At 44.6% G+C, this 22,069-nt stretch overlaps 1 protein-coding gene across 2 annotated transcripts; it reads right to left on the bottom strand.

Moving 5' to 3' along the window:
• Positions 1-732: 732 nt before the first annotated feature.
• cd151 (CD151 molecule) lies at positions 733-15,297 on the bottom strand. Of its 2 annotated transcripts, XM_072718337.1 has the most exons (9): positions 14,971-15,297; positions 11,549-11,633; positions 11,259-11,450; positions 4,071-4,145; positions 3,451-3,471; positions 3,109-3,213; positions 2,364-2,522; positions 1,576-1,662; positions 733-1,421 (listed from the first exon to the last, which is right to left on the bottom strand). In XM_072718337.1, exons 2-9 carry the CDS (start codon positions 11,630-11,632, stop codon positions 1,362-1,364), a joined length of 783 nt encoding a protein of 260 aa, XP_072574438.1. In that variant the 5' UTR covers position 11,633; positions 14,971-15,297; the 3' UTR covers positions 733-1,361. The 2 variants fall into 2 exon arrangements, with proteins under 2 accessions (XP_072574438.1, XP_072574439.1); XM_072718338.1 differs by lacking the exon at positions 3,451-3,471 and having other exon boundaries at positions 14,971-15,296.
• Between the last annotated feature and the right edge of the window lie 6,772 nt (positions 15,298-22,069).

The raw sequence follows: 22,069 nt of genomic DNA, 5'->3' as shown, positions 1-22,069 counted from the left end.
GACCTAAGCCCAAGTCGAACGCACCCAAGTAGTTCTGTCCTGCAGAGGAGGCAAAAAAACAAACTGTAAAAATATGACGTGGAAAAATAAAAAAATTGCTGAGGTCTGACTTTATACGTTATAAAAAAAGACAACAGTGCGGTGTTAAAGGTTACTTTTTGCAAAAGTTCTATTTCCTTGTTAGTAGCTTTGGAGTACGATTAAATAAATGAGACCTCAGCAAATTTTTCAACACGTGAAATGTTTTATGAAACCAGAGAATTTTGTATTATAATATTACATTTACTTTTATTTATTTAGAAGATACAACCAAGAACAAGGTCAGCCAGTGTCCCAGTAGCAACTGCGGTTAAAGGGCTATATGTGAAACCATTTAAAATTTCATTCTTATGTGTTAAAGGAAATAATCAGTGATGATTGTAGGACTTCGTATTAAAGCCAATAGCTGCTCCTGCTCCCACTCCAGCTAGGCTTCTATTTCGGATATGAAATAGTATTTCCCTATCAAAATTTATATTGTTGCAACCTCAGAAATCAGAAAAAAACTGACCTTTATTTTTAAGATCCCTGGACAGGCACAGCTTATATCATGCAATATATCAGTATTAATGCATGCACTCCACCCTCATGCCTTTTCCGAAAGTTACAAATGTAATGATCTGTAGGAGTAATATCTCATTGCAAATACAAGCCAATTCAAGCAAGGGGAGAAAGTAGGATCAAACACAAAAATAGGAGATTTCAGCATTATTTATTTGAGCTATACACAGGTGTTACATTTGTTGTGTTACTCAAAGCTCAGACTGAAGTGTTAAATACAACAGTGTAATTAAAAAAGCAGTAATTACTTCATTCATTAAACATAAAAACCGAAAAGGCTAGTGATGTTTAAAAAGTGTGTGTGAAAGCAACATTTATACAATTATCCTGTGAGTCAATTTAGCAACATTGGGGCTAAATGAATGTCCCTTAAAATAAGTAAAAGGAAAAATGTGGTATTTATTGTTTTAATATGGCATCTAACATTAAAATTATGGATGGATTTGTACAGGTAACATTAACAACACATTTCTCAGTCTCTCCTTCCTCTCCAGTGGCCAAAGACCGTTTCAGTATGAGGGAGAACTTTGGGATTCGACATACAGGATGTGCAGAGAAGGTGTGGGGGGGGGGGGGGATTACAGAACAGTCTCGTTTCCATGACCTTATGTCTTACGCTCCTTAAAGGAACTGCATCTCTCTCCCCCCTGATTTACATGGCACATATACAAACAAACAGAGGGAGGACGCAGTGCTGGTCATAAGGCCATACAGTGGTTATGTCATGGAGGCACAGCAGCAAGACGACCTTCTCAGGGCTCTCAGTACGGCTCCGCTTTCAGACTGCGGTACAGGCAGCACGTGAAGACCATTCCCACGATCTGAAAGTATAAGGGAGAGACAACGACACATATCAAACTGCAAGCCTTTTCTCATTGCCTAGCCGTATTGCAAAAATATGCATGTTTATGGAAATGATGCATTTATTTATTCAGGCGAGTGAGAAAGATGACACCACGGTAGTTTTCAGCCGACCTGCACACAGGCAATCCCAATGCCCACTGCCCCAATGATCTTCAGATGTTCCAGTATGAAGGTTTCCAGCTTGGTGATGCAGCCACCCTGTAAAACCAGACATCGCCTTTTAAGCATGGCGTTCTCTTTATCAAACCAATTCAAGTTCGTCATATCTCTGCACTCACATTAACTGCCATACAGCTGTTCAAAGGACTGCATTATATCTCATGTTTCAATGTGATTTCCGTTTGATCCTTGTCTGTTCCCAAATGGCAAGTTGTGATCATGTAGTCATAGGTGCTTATCACCCTTGTGCTTGTGGTGGGTTAAAATAAGTGTACACAATCCCCTGTGCATGAACTTTCCAGGTTCCAGTTTATAAATTAAAAAAAAGGAAGTACATATGAAATTTGTGGGAGAATTATGATTGGCAGCATAAACATAATAGTACTTTCAAGAATATAAGTGTGACAATACAAGTTACACCTTTAGCCAGAAGTATTATCAATTATAATTAAATGCACAGGTCACTTTGGAAATAATTTATTTCTGCGGCCAAGAAGACGCTTCAAGAAGTATTAAAAAATGATATATCAGTGATTAGCCATGGGTCGTTTTCTCACGAATGAGTCAGTTATACATCAACCCTTTACTCCTGCAAACATTTTGAAACTTCAGTTTGATATCACAGTTGGCAAATTTTAAATCCGGTTTACGGTGTAAGTGCATGCTGGTGTTTGTTTTGTCCTCTCAAACTACAGAGTGGAGGGTTAGAGACCCCAGCTGACAGGCTCCCTCTGCCTCACCTCCACCTTGTAAATGTTGGAGGGGTGGTCTCTCTGTCCGCAGTGGTTGGTAATGGTCTTGCAGCAGCTATCCGGAACTATCCTGCCTTCAGACTGAGATGACAGGATCCAGGTGCTTTCCTTCCAGTCAGCAGAGCTGTTACTGCCACAACACTTAAACTGTGGGAGGAGAGAGCAAGGGGGATGAAGAGAAGGAAAGAGGGTGGGAATGGGGAGGGGGGGGGGTTAAAGGAAAAAGGATGACAAGGAGGAGGATGGAGACAGAGAGAAAGAGGATTGAAAATATGCAGAAGAATGAGAAGATCAAAGCATGGACTCAGAAAAAGAAAATAAACACACTCAGTACACCATGGTTGTTTTGGTGATTTGCCATAATAAACAATGGAACACACATATAATGTTCTGTATAACATATAAACTATGGAACACATGTATAATGTTTGATTCACTATAATCTATGTACAGCATCTATTGATCAAATAATAATAAAATATGCAAAGATACACAGTTCACATCAATGTCTACAGAGCCTAAAGTAGATGTATGAAAAGTTTTAATGTGCAGGGGGTGTGTTTTAAATAAAAACAGGCATCTAGCAGTAATAGGAGCACCGCAAACCTAAAAAAAAATAACATTAGATTAATACGGAAGACCATCAGGAGATATGGACAGTGCCATCCCCCAATCCTTGCCCTGGTCACTGCCCACATATCACTTTGCCAGTTTGTGTGCCCCAGTGCCTCACCTCCTGCTGCAGCTTGTCCACAGCCCTGGTGATCCGCTCCTCTCCGGGCTGCTTGTATTTCTGTACCATAGTTTCCTTAAGGTTTTGCTTCAGTTCCTCATTCAGCTGTGCAGAAGGATTAATACAGTGAGCTATATAGTAACATATTAGCTGTTTTATTACAGCCATGCATACAAGTAGAAATTCTCATTTTTAACAAGACACTTTTTTTATTGCTTTTTCATGAAATTGATTATCAGTAATTATATTTGTTTTCATTTGGTCAGTGCTAATAAAGCATTTTTTTTAATTGAGAAAGAACAGTAAAGTAATTGAGAGAAACAGAAGCCAGGGCAGGTTTACCTGGTAGCAGAAAGGGAAACACTGTATGCATGCAGAAGAGGAAGAGGAAGGTTAAAACACAGGGAGGAAATGTAAAGGAAGGGAAATGAAAATTGAACAGAAATCACAAGGTAACATAATATTTGTGTTTTCATAAAGGAAATATGTGTGTGGTGCCATCATTGTCATAACAGGAGCAACAAGTACATCAGCAAATTAGTAAAATCATCTGAATACAGTTTAAATTGTTTTTATATAATTCTGTACTAGTGAGTTCAGAGTTGACTGGTGTATGACACAATGTACCCACAAGGGGGCGCGCTTAGCTCAAAAAAACTGGAAGGTTTCAGTTATATTCACAGTGCCTAAAAACTAATTAAGAAACATCAAAAACTATTACAGTGACAAGTACACTATAATTGGTGCTTTACAGATCATTTGCTATTAATGGTAAACATGAGGCTGCAGAGCAGTTAATAGAATTCTGTTCATGCCTTCAACACAAGATTAGTCTTCCTACGAAGCATTTAGGAATCCAGGTTTGTGAAAATCGTATTACCAGCCCACAACCGGACACACACATCGAGCGGTTTCATTAGGTGGAACTGGAAAGTCATGTAGGAACTGGAATCAACCATCACCTGCTGGTAGTAGATGTAGGCCAGGATTCCAGCAAGGACCTCAAGCAGGAAAATACACAGCAAGAGGACAAAATACTGTGGGTATAAGAGAAAGAGAAATACCCTTCAATGGCAGCTCACATGTTAAGACATAAAAAAAGTAGCAGCTCTACCTAGTGACCGGAAATACTGGCACATACGTACGACAAAAAGAGAATACGAACGATAGTTTGCATGTTGTAGCATAACACACACTGGCATAGAAACAAGGGGGAAACCTCCTTACGCAGAACCTTGGTACCAACTACCGGCCCAATGCCACTTAGAGGAGGTCATCATTAAAAGACGAATGACACCTCCGTCAGCAGTCATTCTGAGGCTGGCGTTGGGTATCGTACCATCTGACTGGTCAGTGAGTAACCTCTAAAAAAAGAAGTGGATACATGAACACATAGACTAGGGATACCAAGGGTGTGTCTCGGGAGTTATTTTCAGGTAAATGACTCCATTCAGTGTGACATTCTGCTGGACACAGACTGCCCTTCACTGGACACAGACTGCCCTTCACTGGACACAGACTGCCCTTCACTACCATCAACATGCCCATGTGCCTCTACAATACATACCTGTTCCAATATAAACCTTTCCAGTAATGCAGAGTTGGGGGACCTGAACTATAGAGGGCCAGTGTGGGTGAGGGTCTTTGGGATGACCTTTCGATCAGCCAATAATAAAGCAGTGGTTCTGACCTCCAGTCCTGGGGAGCCACTGTTATTGGCTGATTGGGAGGTTGTCCCAAAAACCTCTCTGGATCAAGGTTTCTCTGGATTTCACGTTTCTTAGATCTCAGATAAGAATGTGGGGGCCTTACAAGCATGCTCCAGAAAAACCTCTTCCTGAGGTTTGTGATACACAGGCGCCCAATTTCAATTAACAGAAATTTAGTTACTAGCCAACATCTTTCCCAAAGGATGGACCAGAGACTGGCAGTCGGTAAAACAAGTTATTTCCAGCTGTTTAGGGGCTATTAGTAAGAAAGCATATCAAAGAACTTCTTTTAGTCTGTGAATCTGAATCTAAAGCAAGCAATTGGTTACGACAGAGTTTAAGTGTAAATGGAACATCCTGGCCTGACCAAATAAAGCCAGTTGCCAACCATCTTACCATAAAGTTCTCTGAACCAGGGGGATTTAGAACAAGAAGTTTATTCACAGTGCAGTCACCCGCCTGCTGGTGCAGAGACAGCGGAGACGACATAATCCAGGCTCTGTGTGTGTGTGTGTGTGGTCCAGGTATACATTACATCGTGGGGACCAATTGTCCCCATAATGTGATAAAAACCTGTTATTTTGACATGGAGACCATTTCTTCAGTCCCCAAAAGGGAAAATTCAATTTTATAAAAATCTGTGACTGCAATCAAAAAACTGAAAATGCCAGAAGTCCTGTATTTTGTTTGGTTACTTATGGTTAAGGTTAGGGCTGGTTAGAGGTTAAGGTTGTCATTGTTGGGATTTGCCCATAGAAATGAATGGATGGTCCCCACAAAGATATGAGTACAGCTCTGTATATGAGCGATTCCACTGACTGACGAGTATGGAGGTACACACAGCCCCACCCGCACCAGTATGGAGGTACACACAGCTCCACCCGCACCAGTATGCAGGTACACACAGCCCCACCCGCACCAGTATGGAGGTACACACAGCCCCACCCGCACCAGTATGGAGGTACACACAGCCCCACCCGCACCAGTATGGAGGTACACACAGCCCCACCCGCACCAGTATGGAGGTACACACAGCCCCACCCGCACCAGTATGGAGGTACACACAGCTCCACCCGCACCAGTATGGAGGTACACACAGCCCCACCCGCACCAGTATGGAGGTACACACAGCCCCACCCGCACCAGTATGGAGGTACACACAGCTCCACCCGCACCAGTATGGAGGTACACACAGCCCCACCCGCACCAGTATGGAGGTACACACAGCCCCACCCGCACCAGTATGGAGGTACACACAGCCCCACCCGCACCAGTATGGAGGTACACACAGCCCCACCCGCACCAGTATGGAGGTACACACAGCTCTACCCACGATACTGAAGGCCCAGGGTCAAGGGCCATCAGAGAATAAGGGAGTAGTCACACTAGGCAATCCGTACTGTGCCCATGCACGTTTGACACCCAAAGTCCAGTTTGTTTGACTAATGTGATAGTTCTGTACTGTGCCTGGGCCCGCTTGGAGAAGTGGGCCAGGACACGGTTCAGTTGGATTCGGATACGTTACACGTCTAGTGTGATCATGAACCGTGCCCAAGCACTGAACACACACACAATGATGCGACCGGCACACACATGCACAGGTGTACACTATACACGAACCGAACAAGGAAGGAACAAATCAGGTAGGCTGTACAGATCAGGTAGCGACAATTATTTAACAATCACTGCAGCAAAGGGATCACTGTGGTCTATGACAGAGGTGCAGTGTTTGCTGGAAATCTGGGCTGATGAGAGTATCCAGGAACAACTGGATACAACACACAAAAAGTCTGGCCGCAACATTAAGTGCAATGTGAGCACGGACCAGCAGGGGGTGTGGGGAGGGGGGACAATCATGCTTGGGCATGGAATGAGGCAACCGGGCCAAGTGTGATGGTGCGTTCGATTATTTCTCTCCGAGATGGAACATCACGAAAAACATCACTTCTCGTCAGAAACACGCCTCTTTTATGACATTGATGTCGGAAAGAATTTTCTTGTCCGAGATTCCCCAGTGATATAATTTCAACATGGCGGCTTACACACTGAACAGTAATTCTATTTTATAAATCTTTAAAAATGTTTATTTTGTTAAATGTATTAATAGTTATAAATGTAATTGCACATGCTCGATTTAGAGAATACCATATCATGACCGTAAACAGTATCCTATCATGCAATATCAGATTTTTACCAGACTTGTTAGTGTCTTTGGTTTGTTTGTAGTTTGTTTGCCTCTTGAAAAAAGAATATTGCTATGAATGTACTAAAATTTTTTATAAAGCTTTTAATGTGGTTTGACTAGCTTGTGTTTCTTGTTTGTTTGTCCCTGGGAAAAAATAATCTCACTCCAAATCTGCTAAAATATAAAGCAACAACACACAGCAGCGCGTTCGTGAAGGCAGCCATGTTTGTCCGAGATAAGGTCGCTCGAATGGGAGATTGTCCGACGTGATGTCACTCAACTCGGAATTTCCAAGTTCCAAGAGAAAAACGAACGCACCATGAGTACGACCTAAGGGGGGGACGCCTGGGTAATCCATCAGCTGCTAGGGAGGGGGGATAGCTGTGTTAGTTTTAGCTAGGAGTAACACCCTGGGCCCCCACCCCACATGCTACACTCCTCACCCCTGAGTTTTCCTGCTCAGGACTCCCATAAACTAGGATCAACTTACAGATCTCCCTCCCTCATAGCTCATACTTTTCATGTGACTCACCGTCCAAATCAAGGCACTTAGAGATACACCCTGTAACCAGGTCTACCAGGCAGTGCCTCACTGGCAGAACAAAACGGGGCCGGTGGCCAGACATTACATTACAAAGCAGAATAAACTTGCCAACTTGCCACCATAATACAATTAGTTGTAAAAAAAAAAAAAAAAAACAAACACTACTTTCCAGTAAAAACTATACAGCTACACACTTGAAATTTGAATTCTGTGTGAGAAAAAACTCCAGCTGACGGGTGAGGGAATGTGATCTCACCTGCAGTCACAGAGCGGCCGAAAGCTCGGCATGTGAAGGCTCGTGACTCGCTGGTGCCTCATGGGTCAAAGGTCACGCAAGTGGAATGTTAAGTAGGCCCAGCCCACCCAGAGGAGGGTACTGATATTAAGCTCTACAACTAGTCAGCCAACAGTATGAAAAGACAGGAGGATTCCCATGGGACCACAATGGGCCAGGAGTATGTGGGAGAGTCAATGGGCTTCTTAAACCTGACTAATAAGTGAAATAGGACTATGGACAGAAGGGTTCATTTGCTTGATTTTTAGGCTGTATGTTTAGCTGCCAATCTAGACAGTGCTGAAGAATTCAATATTTCTAGAGCCCCTAGATGCACCCGACCACATGTTTAAATGGTCATTTTTAGGGATTCTGAGCAGAAGTTCAGGACTAACAATCTACGTGTTACCTAATATCATGTGGTATTTGCGGTACTTTGCTTTGGACAATAGCACCTGCCAAGTAAATGTAACATAAAGCTAGACATTACTAACACAAAACAGCACTACTTTGAATCTTTGTTTTGTTTTGTTGCTGATTAAATGGTCATTCCAATGCATCAGTGCTAGATTATATACAACATACATAATTACAGACTAATGAGCACTGGGGGATTAGATAAAAAAGTGTAATATATGCAAAAATCATAAGCCTTGTTAATGCAACGTATCTGAAAACGAAAAATGTACATTAAGTAGAATGTTTCTGAACGAGCCAAACATACATTACTCTCTATTATTCAACCAAACAAACAGCGGTCAGCTAATATCCCTGAAAATAGCTACAGCAGCATAAAAACACATAAACCCAGTGTGTCCACATTACAGAGTGAGTGTACTGAGTCAGCTCTTAACTACGCACTGGAACATCTTGTGGGACATGACAACAAATGAGACCACATTATCTACACCCACTGCATTACCAACTCAACTCAAGGCCATTACAAGTGAGTGAAGAACTGCAGTTATAATACACCATTGTCTCCTCCACAGAACAAGGTCAGGAAACACATTAAAGATCCAACTGTAAGACTGTGAAGCCCCAGATGTCTGGCAACCATCCAAGTCCTAGATAAAGACCTCACTCTGTGATGTTACCCTCCTACTATATCTATCCATCTACCTTAAAACCGCTTCCTGTCCAGGTCATGGAAGGACCTGGAGCCTATTGCTGGAAGCATAGTGTACACCCTGGAAGGATCTCAATCCACCACAGAGCACAAACACACACACACTCATAATCACACACTAAGAGTAACCTACAGAAGGCCAACAGCCTGCCATTGGATTGGGGGAGGAGCCCCCACAGGAAACCCATTCAGATATTCAAACTACATAGACAGAGCAAAAGTGGGATGTGAACCATCAAACCAAGAGACATAAGGCGGCGTTTCCCAACCTGTCCTCAGGGACACGCAGACAGTTCACATTTTTGCTCCCTCCCGGCTCATATTACTGTCTGGCAGGGAGCAAAAACATGGACTGTCTGGAGGTCCATGAGAACTGGGCTGGGAAACACTGGTGTAAGGCGCTGTGCCACATCCCTGCTGTAGGACTGAGGAAGCCATTCATGCTGATGACCTGCTTATGCAACAGGAGACGCCTCCTCTGTGCGTCTCCATTTACACTCATGTGTTGTGTGTCTACGTCTTTGCAATCAAGAATCTGACACCTTTGTGGGAAACTGAAGAACATTAAACCGAGGGGGATGAGAAGAGTACATTGGTCTCATGTGGTTGGATGCCGAATACGAGGCAGCAAATGCTGCAGGTCCGCATCCAGCTTGTATCGCGTGACCATGGAGGGAGGGAGGGAGGGAGGGAGGGAGGGAGAGAGAGAGAGACCCCTCATGAAAGAGTGTCACTGAATGTAAGACAGTTCAGTTCCCCTATCTATGAGTATCTAATAGTGTGCGGTGGTATGTTTGCATGCGTGTGTGTGTGTGTGTGTGTGTGTGTGTGTGTGTGCCCCCCCACAAGCCCTGAACTGTCTGGAATGTGGTGGGAGATGGAAAGAGGACAAACAGGACAAACTCCAAATTTAGAAAGTCAGCTCAGTAAGAAAGTAAAGGAAGTGGAAAGCCAACATAACAAGTATTCCTAAGAGAGATACAAAAGGCCCAACATCCTGAGAATACTGCCGTGTGTGTGCGTGTGCGTGCATGTGTGTGTGTGTGCGTGTGTATGTGTGTGCACACATGAGAGACACATGTGCAGTCAGTCAGGTCCAGCTATAGCCCTGCACTGTGCTCCTCATGACAAAGGTGTAAATGTGCATCTCTTGCTACCCGCTATGCAGTGGACCCCCCCCCCCCCCCCCCTTTGTCAGGGTAAGGAAATGGTGACTCAGTTCATCCACCGAGAAGCAAAAAACAAACATTCTCCGGCACCCACCAATCCTCCTTCTCCATGCTGCCAGCACACAACCCCAGCCCTCGTCTCCTGGCCAGTCGAAATCCAGCTTGCCATGCAAGTCTACATTTGTTTCCCCGTTTCTCCCTGCTGGTGTAACCTGTGGTGTACAGACTTCAAGAAGCACCCTGGTCAGGGTATCTCAGGGGTACTTTGCTGGTTGGGGATGTGTACCAGCAACCTTTCAACCACAAGCACACTTCCCTAACCATTAGGCTACCACTGCTAAAGCGAGTCTCTGTTCTCCTGGTATTTCAAAGGGGCTTTGGGAACATAGCCGTGTGTCTGAATTTCATAGACCCTGAATTTCCCCAGCCTGATATCAGTTTTATTGCCAAACGACTGTAATCCATGCTTTTAAGCATGTCTGAATTTGAAAATGCACCGGAAACTATGACAAGGTTTCTCGGCCCAGTTCCCAGTATACAAGTACCAGACATTCAGTGCCCTTGGTTGCGTTATTGTTTGGTTCAGGTGTGCTAGGACCTGGGAGGGGGGTGGGGGCTGTCTGGGGATCCCTGAGGGTCAGGTTGAGAAACTGCATTAGTTTGATTGACAGAAACTGAAAACCAACAATGCTGAGCTGTGATGTCACTAAGCACGTCCACTGAAACAGGCTTTTCGTTTAAAAATAACTAGTTCTTACTGTCTTGCTAGCCTCCCATCGCCACATACACACATAAAACTATTTTGGCCCTTCTCACTACCTGTAACCACTACACCAGTCATCGCATTCCATGGAGCTATTGCTGAAGGAGCATTGCATGGCTGGATAAATGCAGTCATGCAGACATGTAGAAAAGTGCTTTTCATGGCACTCTTAAAAAAAATAAAAAATAAAACAACGCAGGAAATGTAAAACAATGGGAGAGTACGCCTCTAGGGTTAAAAAATATTTCTCCATCGACAGTAACAAACCCAGACAGTATTTTTGTAGATATCCACTCCAGATTTTGGTCCAAATTTGTTACTCTAGTTAAAGTTTTACATATTAGTGTAAATAAAAACAGTGCTTTGAGAGGCCTTACCACTCTTAGAAGGTTTCGCTGCTCCTTGAAAGTGGCACAGCAACCCAGAAACCCTGTAACCATGACGATCACCCCTGCCAGGACCAGGATGTACGCAGAAACTGCGTAAGTGCTGGACTGCAGCAAGCTGATGAAGTCGCTCTTCTCCACCAGTGTCCAGATCCCAACAGCCATCACAGCACCTCCTGCCAGCTAGGAGAACATTTACGAAATGAAGGCACCCGAGCAACAAAACTTCACACATGAACCTTGTGTTACTAGCAGATACTCCTAAGCTGACAGAATCTCACCCAGAAGAGGAAGTTGAAGGTGAAGAGCAGATACTTGAGACAGATGGTCCCACACGTTTCCTTCTTCTCATCAAACGCCCCCATCCTGAGAGAGAACAGGCAAAGGACTGTAAACAACATCCACAACAACATCAACAACTTTTCCAAAGTCCAGCTCCACATCTCTGTAAAAACTCGGCTTGGACATGGATCCAGAGCAGCCACAAGGAATTAACACTATATTGCCAAAAGTATTGGGATAGCTGCTGGTACACACACATCAATTTTAATGACATTCCATTCTTAATACATAGGCTTTAATATGGAGTTCGCCCACCCTTTTGCAGATATAGCAGCTTCTGGCTGACCACAAGGTGTAGGAGTGTGTTTATGGGAATTTTTGACCATTCTTCCAGGAGAGCATTTGTGAGGGCAGGCACTGATGTTGGATGAGAAGGCCTGGCTTGCAGTCTCCGCTCTAATTCATCCCAAAGGTATTCTATCGGGTTGAGGTCAAGGCTCTGTGCAGGCCAGTCAAGTTCCTCCACACCAGACTCGCTCATCCATGTCCTTATGGACCCTGCTTTGTGCACTCGTGCGCAGTGTTGGAACAGGAAGGACCCGTCCCCAAACTGTTCCCACAAAGTTGGGAGCATGAAATTTTCCAAAATGGCTTTGAATGCTGCAGCATTAAAAGTTGCTTTCACTGGAACTTCTGCACACTGTGCGCCTCAGCATGCGTTGTCCCCACTCTCTGATTTTATGTGGCCTAACACTTCATGGCTGAGTTCCCAGTTACTTCCACTTTGTTATAATACCACTAACAGTTGACTATGGAATATTTAGCCGTGATGAAATTTCACGAATGGACTTATTGCACAGGTGGCATCCTATCACGGTATCACACTTGAACTCACTGAGCTCCAGAGAGGACACATTCTTTCACAAATGTTTGTAGAAGCAGTCTGCACGCCTCGGTGGCTATGGAAGTGATTGGAACACCGGAATTCAATGATTTGGAGGGTTGTCCCAATACTTTTGGCAATATCGTGTATTTAATTCTGTTCGAGGCCCTGTTTTATCCACAAGTCATTAACAGGCGGTCCTCATTCATGAAGGGAACATCCGGGAAAGTGGATTTGGAACAGGGGCGAGCCGAACGCGTAGCAAGGCATACTCTGGACAGACTCTCTGATGTCATTCATTCCTTCTGTCTGATTATTTTCTCCCCAGACAGCCCATCACCTGGCGGCAGACGGCTGGCAGCAACTACAAAGCAACTACTACCCCCCCTCCCCCCCACCCCATCCCCACCTCCACCTCCAACAGCTGCCACACCCTGCGCACTGCCTGGCCGGTCCCTGCCATCAGTGCACTCTTTATCCATGGAAACTTCTTATAAAAGCTCAACCTACCTACGGATAATATCTGGTTAGATGTGGCGTGAGGCATTACAACCACACTGTATGGTATTCCTGAGCTGGAAGCGTATTCAGTAAAAAGGGGGTGATGAAGAAAATCCAAAAATGCACACACTGCATGGGCACAGGCACCCAAACACACACACAGCACTTATTCGCAGTGTAATCACTGCACACACACACACAGCACTTATTCGCAGTGTAATCACTGCACACACACACACAGCACTTATTCGCAGTGTAATCACTGCACACACACACACACACAGCACTTATTCGCAGTGTAATCACTGCAGTGATTCCACCCGGTATCCTGCTCTGAATCAGTCTGCAGTCATCGAGTCCAAACTTGCCCTCCGCTCATCCTGCCCCCATCCCTGCCGCAGCAGTTCATTAAGATAATACACACCTTCTCAGCACCCCCACCCCCCCTCCCGACTTCCTTGGCAGATAGAAGCAGGCACCCAGTGCCCATCCCCCCCTACCAGTTTCCAGCCAATGAGAAATGGCCCACTCCTCAAGCTGCCCCCCTCAAGAGAAGAAAGAATCAATGAATGGGGGAGGGGGGGGGGCTGTTCCTTAAATTATGGATGAAAGATGATGTTGTTTAATTTAACTTTACAACTCCCCTTGTGGAGCAAATTCTTTCCCCATAGTACACCTCTGCAGTTACCATGGCAACAATACCACGGTTCAGGCCTGTCACCCATCTGTCCACACCGATCGGAGCCTGACCCCCTGCTCACAAGAGACTGTCAATCCAGTCCAAACAAAGCCTCATAATCAGCACTGCATCTTCAACAAACCTATACTGACAGCACACAGGACATTTCATTTAACCACCAGTTGAACAAAAGTAAGTTTTAAACGTCTTAAAGAACCACAGAAGAACCACACTGTAGATTTCAGCGATAGGCCTTAGATCAGGACATCTCTACCTCATGAGCTGCTGTGTTTGTAGCAATGAAAGCAGAGCTATGCTTGCATATAATTTATAAACTATAGGCTAGAGACAAGCGGGTGCAGGAAATGGATCGATGGATGGAAACTATGTCCATATAATAAAGAACATGTATAATGAGGCAGACCAGACAGACAGACAGACAGATAGATAGATACTGTATTAATCCATAAGGAAATTGCAGATAACATAACACTTAAAAAACTTTGTCTTAGGGGCACATTTTAATCAAAGATCAGATAACTAACTTAAGCTTTCATAAAACGACACGAACCCCCTCGAGGTTAAGTACATAAGTATTTTATAAAAGCACAGCAATATACAAGGAGTATTCCCACGACTCGGCATGGGAATCGGTACGCCAAAAACGCATTTATTTACATTACAGACTATTCTCTGTGGTGATGTCAGTGCCGAAACCCTGCAGTCAGAGCTTTTAAACCAATGGGAGAAAAAAATATTTCGTGTAATCTGAACTGCAAAATGAAAAATTATCCGACATCGTAATTAATATTAAAATCTGGGCAGCCTCCTTTCCCAACGCGGACAGTGTTTCGGGTGATTCTTTTCGGTAGTAAAACACCAAATTGACTCTTAGCATATTTGGGAAGAGCCACAAAACAATAAAATAATACATAGGGGTGCAGATCATTAGCGATCTGTATTCAACTTGCATTATTATCACGCAAAAGTAAACAGGCGCATACACAGTTTGTCAGCTCAACACGCCACAGCGCATACAAACCAATTACAGTAATGGAAATTATAGCCACTGATTAACATGGTGTGTAACTTAAATACACATCGCCGAAAGGCACAAATACCAGGACCAACATCACGATCATGCTATAGAAATAACATGGCGCAGAACGAATGCGGAAAAGCAATTTTTACTTGCACTGCGCACACACTTTAAAAGTATCTACTTGCGATTTCTGTAAAGTAATATTTAAAGAAAGACCAAGTGGTTAAACGCTCTTTTTTGTTGATACAACCTACGTATCTTTCCTATAAGCAGCCAACAATAGCTTTGGTAATCTGCCATAAAACTACTCATTTACCTGCTGCTGAAATGTAATTACTCGTAGTCCACGCGACTTAACAGAGTAATTCTTTTTTCCTGAAGGTGAACTTTCAAATCGTCCTCTTTTCCTTTCCCCTTGTCCCGGCAATCACTTTTTCTTACTCGGCGTCCTTTGCAGCCGCACGGGGAACGTGCCCCGCAGACCCCACCCGCCGCACCGTCACTCAGCCCCTTACAGCGCTGCGGATGTGTGTCGCCCACAAGCGGACGGAGCCGTGCATTTAATTACAAAAAGCAGAAAATGAACTCTTTGTAACACTTCACCAAATGCGTTGAACTTTTCACTCCGACAAAAAAATATGTAAATGTTGCTGGCTGCAAATGTTTCGTAATAACTTAATAAGTGATCTTCAGCACGGAATGTTGGAAGTTTTGATAACGGCGAAAATACCCCTAGTAAGGTGTTACTTCTGTACCCTACTTTAAATGCCACGTATTAAAGAGTAATTATTGCTTTTATTTAAATAGGTGCTTTAAAGTATTGTTGGTTTAATTGTGAAAATACATTTTATTAAGCGTAAAGTTGGAAGTATTTTATAAGGTATCCAGGTTTATAAAGGTATGTTATTGTTTTTATTTATATTATTTGTTATATGATATGAGTAACACGGCTCTGTAATCACGGTTAATGAACGTTTGGAGCAGCCGGGAAAAGACTTGGTCCGACCTTTATGAATTTCGCACGAACTGTACGTGTTGGTTCCCGTTTTCATATCTAAATATTGACATATCAGGATATATAAATACAATGGGGGGCTTACAGCGTATCCCAGGCAATACAAGACAAGGTTACAGCCTACACAATTAGTGCAAAGGAGACTGAGGGGGGACATGATCCAGGTCTATAAGATTCTAACAGGTTTGGATGCTGTTCAACCGAATAGTTACTTCAGCATTAGTTCAAATACAAGAACTCGTGGCCATAGGTGGAAATTAGCGGGAGAGCATTTCAAACTGGATTTAAGGAAGCACTTCTTTACACAGCGTGTAGTCAGAGTATGGAATAGTCTTCCTGATAACGTAGTGCAAGCTGAATCCTTGGGTTCCTTTAAATCAGAGCTAGATAAGATTTTAACAACTCTGAGCTATTAGTTAAGTTCTCCCCAAGCGAGCTCGATGGGCCGAATGGCCTCCTCTCGTTTGTATAGTTCTTATGTTCTTATGTGTCTCCCAGTCATTTGTTGTGTGGCCCATCTTGAGTGTAGCCAGCTTCCTGAACCAATAAGAACAGCACTGGCAGCTTCACAGCTTCAGCAGGAGTGCCCACAGCAGGCGTCAGTCGTCATTTGCTAGTCAAAACTCCAGGCATGTGACCAAAGGTGGGGAGATGTGGTTTATTCCACATGCAAATTTTTCCACGACCATCCAGTTCTGGAGATCAGATAAACATCTGTTGTGGTCGTAAAGCTGAGCACTGATTGATTTGGATGAGAACCATTCTCTCATATGGAATTGAACACTCCCCTTATTTAAAAACATTAACATCAATCATCTGTAAATGGTTACTATGGCAAACACACATCACCAAAATAACCATGGTGTGCTGATTTTGTTTATTTTTCCTTCTGAATCCTTCTTTCATTCTTCTCTGTTTTTTTCAACCCCCTCCTGTCTCCATCCTCTTTCTTGCCATCCTTTCACCCCCCATTTCTACTTCGATCCCACCCTCTCTTCTTCTCTTCATCCCCCTTTCTCTCTCCTACCATAGTTTAAGTGCTGTGGCAGTAACAGTTTTGCTGACTGGAAGGAAAGCACCTGGATCCTGTCATCTCAGTCTGAAGACAGGATAGTTCCGGATAGCTGCTGCAAGACCATTACCAACCACTGCGGACAGAGAGACCACCCCTCCAACATTTACAAGGTGGAGGTGAGGCAGAGGGAGCCTGTCGGCTGGGGTCTCTAACCCTCCACTGTGTAGTTTGAGAGGACAAAACAAACACCAGCATTCACATACACCGTAAACCGGATTTAAAATTTACCGACTGTGGTATCAAACTGAAGTTTCAAAATGTCTGTGGATATAAAGGGTTGATTCAATTCAATTCAATTTTATTTATATAGTGCTTTAAACAACAGTCATTGTCACAAAGCACTTTACATATAACCAGCCTGAACCCCGACCAAGCAAGCCTGAGGCAAGGAAAAACTCCCTCTAGCAGGAAGAAACCTTGAGAGGAACCTAGACTCGGAAGGGGACCCCATCGTCCTCTGGGCGACCGGGGAGCATGAAAATGTATTCATGCACATTAACATTAGTATAAGATTAATGATTCATTTATCATTTTAAGGAAGTGAAGATATAAAAATAGTCTGAAGGTGTTGTTGCTTCGGCCGCATGCTAAGATCCTCTCGGTAACATTAAGCTAAAGTTGGTTCAGTATTAAATTGGAATTGAGTTCAAGTCCATATAGTTTAAAAGTCCCAGTTGGTTCCAGACAATGATCTCCAAGGAGTCCCGGTGAGGGTTCAAGCGGCGAAGTGTCAGCTCGATATTCAGTTCAGAAAAGAGAAGAAAGAGAAGAGAGTTATTGCCTTACACCTCACCTCCGGCAGTGTTAAAGTAACTATGGAGATGGAGAGATGGAGAGATGGAAGGAAACACAGACATGAGGGTTTCCAGGGGTTCCAGGGGTTTTGGCATCAAGCTAAACTACCGTCAACAGCTTAAGTGATCTACGAGAGTGGCAGGACGACAGCACCAATCCCTCCTTTTACCTTTAATCTCAAATGACCATGAACCCCCCGATTTCCCATTCACCTTAGAAAAGGGGATTTTAATATCCAAAAGACTGACTAAAGAGGTCAATCTTAAGCCTTGACTTAAAAGCAGAGATTGTTTCTGAGTTCCAAACACTTCATGTGTAACTGAACAGCTGTATGGCAGTTAATGTGAGTACAGAGATATAAAGAACTTGAGTTGGTTCGATACAGAGAACGCCATGCTTGAAAGGCGATGTCTGCTTTTACAGGGTGGCTTCATCACGAAGCTGGAGACCTTCATACTACCGGGGTAGGTTGTAACAGTTAGACAAAAGAAGCAAAAACACTGGTCACACCATGCTATATGCTTCATAAGAGGTTTGTTGAAATAAGTGAACAATCCAGAACAGTGTCTCTCTGACTGACCATAACTCAAATCCACTAGTCTGCTGGAACAAACTTCCTTAATGATATGTATGTGTACACTCTACTGCAATGCATCTGAGCATAAAAAATGTAAATCTAATAAAAATAATGTGTGTCCCCCCCCAGATACTGTCAGTCTATAATACAGGTCTGCCACGTGAGTCAAATATTCTACCAGCACCGTCTCCTGCACCTCAGAGAAAACTTTGTTGCTGCTGTGGTAACCTACACTGGGAAGATCACTGGACCCCTGGTCTCAGCTTCTGCAGTGATTTGCAGTATCTGCTCAGTGTTACGTGGCAGAACCCATGTGCCTTTGCAACTGACCTGACTGATTGGCCCTTCCTTGTGACCTCATCAGATGCTTTTTTTAAAAACACTGGCAGACACACCTCTTTCAGTCTCTTTTCCAATGTCTAGGCATTCTGCAAAATTATTCAAATCAAAGAAAGTGTCCTTAGTTGTATGTAAGGGGATGGTTGTAACACTTATTAAAGATGTGTTACAACCCTCCCCATCCCTCTTAGCTGTTGTTCAACTAGCTGTAGTAGGATAGTGATTTGAAATTAGCAGGGGAAAAATACATTACAGCATACCTGAGAAACTACAATTAAATCTTAAGTCATATGATTTTATCTGCAATAGTATAAATACTAAACAAAATATAATCTTGGTCAAAAAAAATTACTTTACCTCAAAATATGTTTTTTTATTAATAGGATCGGCATGTACCTGTTTCCAGCCTTGATATCCACCATGTAGGTTTAGAGTGGAAGTGGGTAAACACTGAAATGATTACATGACTCTCATCCTATCCCTTATTGGTGGAATTGGTGGTGTTACAACTCTCCCCAGGGAAGAAGCAGACCCCGAAATGCAGGAGAACACTTTAATAAGGAAACCAGGTACACCAGAGTCCTGAGGGAAAATCCAAAAGTCGTGTCGGTCACGGTGGGTCTGGAGCCAGGAAGGTCAATCCTATGGGTAGAGACGGGACGTGGAGACGAAGGGATGGGAGTAACGACGAGAGTAGACCGGGTAGGCAGGGCAGGCGAGACGACAGGGCGAGACAGGCAGGGCTAGCGGGAGACAAAGAAATTCTCAGTTTGCATCATGAATATGGCAACAATACTTCGCGATTTTGGGGAATCGCTTCCGTATTAGAGTCATTAATTAGGTCGGTCTCGGGTGTCCATATCAGACGTGAGCCAGAGCCCCACGTGAGTGAGGTGAGAGGTGCGCCGACCTGGCTAAAATTTGGAATGAAACGACGATAGAAGTTGGCAAACCCCAGAAACCACTGCAACTCCATTAGGGTACGAGGTGATGGCCACTGTTGGATGGCGGTCACTTTTTTCTCATTCATGGCCACTTCCAGGACGAATGACATAACCAAGGAACTGCACCTGGGTCTGATGGAACTCACATTTCTCAACGTTAGCGAAGAGGTGGTACTCATGCAATCTCTGGAGGACCTGCGCACATGACGGACATGTTGAGAGAGGGTAGGTAGATAACCCATAAGGCATCACCCAATACTGATACTGGCCTGTATTGGTGATGAAAGAGGTCTTCCACTCTTCGCCTTGGCGAATTCACACAAGATTATAGGCGATACGGAGGGCTAGTTTAGTGAAAACTGTGGCCCTTCTAAGCTGTTCGAGTGCTGGCGGGATCAACGGTAGGGGTTCTCATCTTTTCACGGAGATGGCGTTGAGGGCTCGATAGTCGATGCAAGGGCAGAGTCCTCCATCCTTCTTCTTCACGAAGAAGAATCCGCCTGAAACCGTGGATGTAGGACGAATAATACCTTGTTGGAGTCCCTCTTGTATATAAGTCTCCATGGTCTCCTCCTCCTGAACGGATAGGGGGTACAGGCAGCCCTTTGGAAGCGCTGCCCCCTCTAGGAGGTCGATGGTGCAATCACACTCTCGATGGGGAGGTAGTTGAAACGACAGGGCCTTACTGAAGACATCGTGAAAGTTTGCATATTCGGCTGGAATCCGAGAAAGGTCCTCTGGTTCTGGGCTTTCTACTGAAGAGACGCAGTAAGGCAGGGCCATACATTGGAGAAGACAATGGGGCGACCATGCGATTAGCTCACCCGTACTCCAGTCAATTCAGGGGTTGTGCTCCTTTAGCCAGGGGTGTCCAAGGATCACAGGGTCCTTAGCTTTGGGAAGAACTAGGAAACTGAGGGTTTCAATATGAAAAAACCCCACCTGGAGCTTGATTGGGTCCGTATGGTAGCCAACCTGTCCCCCTTGAAGAGGCTCTCCACTGACACCCAGAACCATAATGGGGTTGGAGAGTGTCTGTAAGGGGAGCTTGAGTTGGCGGGCCAACGCGAGGTCCATAAAATTACCAGCAGCGCCTGAATCAACCAGTACACACGTATGGTGTCCCTCTCCAAAGCAGGTAACAACTACTGGGACAGTTGTGTCAGGGAGAGTCCAACAAACGAGGAGGTGCCTACCTTTGTCTGGGCTTCAGGACGGTGTGGGCAAACAGGGCAGGAACATAGGAGGTGTCCTGCTTCCCCGCAATATAGGCACAATCCCTAGGTGGTGCATCTGCGTCTTTCCGTGGTGGAGAGCGGAGCATGTCCGAGCTGCACGTGCTCCGCATGTTCCTCTGGGGCTGTTGATGGCAAAGGGGGGATCGTCTCGGGGGGACGTCTGCGACGGCGCTCCCAGACACTGTTGTCAATGGTGACAGAGAGAACCGAATGTAGTCCTCAAAACACAAGGTGGCGCCGCGGGACATCAGCTCGTCTTGTATTTCCGGGTTGAGAGTGCGTCGGTAGAGAATCCTCAGAACCTCCTCTGGCCTGCGAAGCCCTGCTGATATGGTGCGGAATTCTAGCGCAAATTCCGCGAGGGGTCGGGCTCCCTGTTTGAGGTTGGACAATCTCTTCCCCAGGCTGTGTCCGATGGTGGGATGATTGAAAATCCCCTTAAATGCCTGTTGAAACTCGCGTGCTGAATCTAGGAGCGGGCTGTCATCCATCCACAGGGCTGTAGCCCAATCGCGTGAGCGTCCTGTGAGGAGCGAGCTGACAAAGCGAACTCGGGCAGTCTCATCAGTAAAGTGCTCAGGGTGTTCCTCAATAAACAGCCCGCACTGCATGAGGAAAGCCTGACAATGATCTGGGTTGCCGTCATACTTTTCAGGCATTGCAACAGGCACGAAAGCGGACGCCCTGGGTGGGGAAGCAGGTAGGTTAGCCTGGACAGCCTGTCCCTCCATAAGCTGAGAGACGAGGGTGATTAGCTGGTCAACCTGCTACTGCAGCCTCTGGTTCTCTGTGGGAGAGACAATAGACAAAGAAATGCTCAGTTTGCGACAGGCATATGGCAACAATACTTCGCGATTTCGGGGAATCGCTTCCGTATTAGTCATTAATTAGGTGGTGATTGCCCGCTGCTGCACTGACCCGCCCCCGTGGACGTGACACAACCATACCCGGTCTCCCCTATTTCTCATCCCTGTTTGCTACCTACAGTACCTGCCATCCCCCAATGAATGCTTTAAAATCCAAGGATGATCATTTAAAGTTCTTGTATTTATTTATTTAGATTTGGCGTTTGGGTAATACAAAAATCAGGTACTGCTTTGTTTTTGCATGATTTTCTTGTACTGCTTTTCCTTCATATTTAACTGAAATTTTGGATGGACTCAAATCATGTGTGGCAGAGACCGGGTGGGGGGGGGGGGGGGTATTCCGGAAAGGAGTCTTTTTTCATTAACCAGATATCTTAAGCCAAATATAAGGGTTGTCCAACAGGAAGGTCACTTACTTCTCCTCCTATCGAACAGTTTTCATGTTTGACTTAAGTTATCCAGCTAACTGGGAAATTCCAGGGCTTGTCCTTTGAAAAATGCAGGCGCACACAAATTTGTGCACCTAAAAAGTGCTAGGTGCACAAATTTTTTTGTGCACCCTAAAA

This window comes from Paramormyrops kingsleyae, chromosome 11 (assembly GCF_048594095.1).
Source record: "Paramormyrops kingsleyae isolate MSU_618 chromosome 11, PKINGS_0.4, whole genome shotgun sequence".
NCBI lineage: Eukaryota > Metazoa > Chordata > Actinopteri > Osteoglossiformes > Mormyridae > Paramormyrops > Paramormyrops kingsleyae.
The sequence above is the reverse complement of the archived record's forward strand: the minus strand, read 5'-3'. Positions and strand labels throughout refer to the sequence as shown.

Coding starts and splice junctions, on each gene's coding strand:
- cd151 (XM_072718337.1), bottom strand. CDS start 11,632: ATGGGGGCGTTTGATGAGAAGAAGGAAACGTGTGGGACCATCTGTCTC. Junction 3,472..4,070: donor CCTACATCTACTACCAGCAG/GTGATGGTTGAT, acceptor GCATGCATACAG/TGTTTCCCTTTCTGCTACCA. Junction 1,422..1,575: donor TTGGGATTGCCTGTGTGCAG/GTCGGCTGAAAA, acceptor TTATACTTTCAG/ATCGTGGGAATGGTCTTCAC.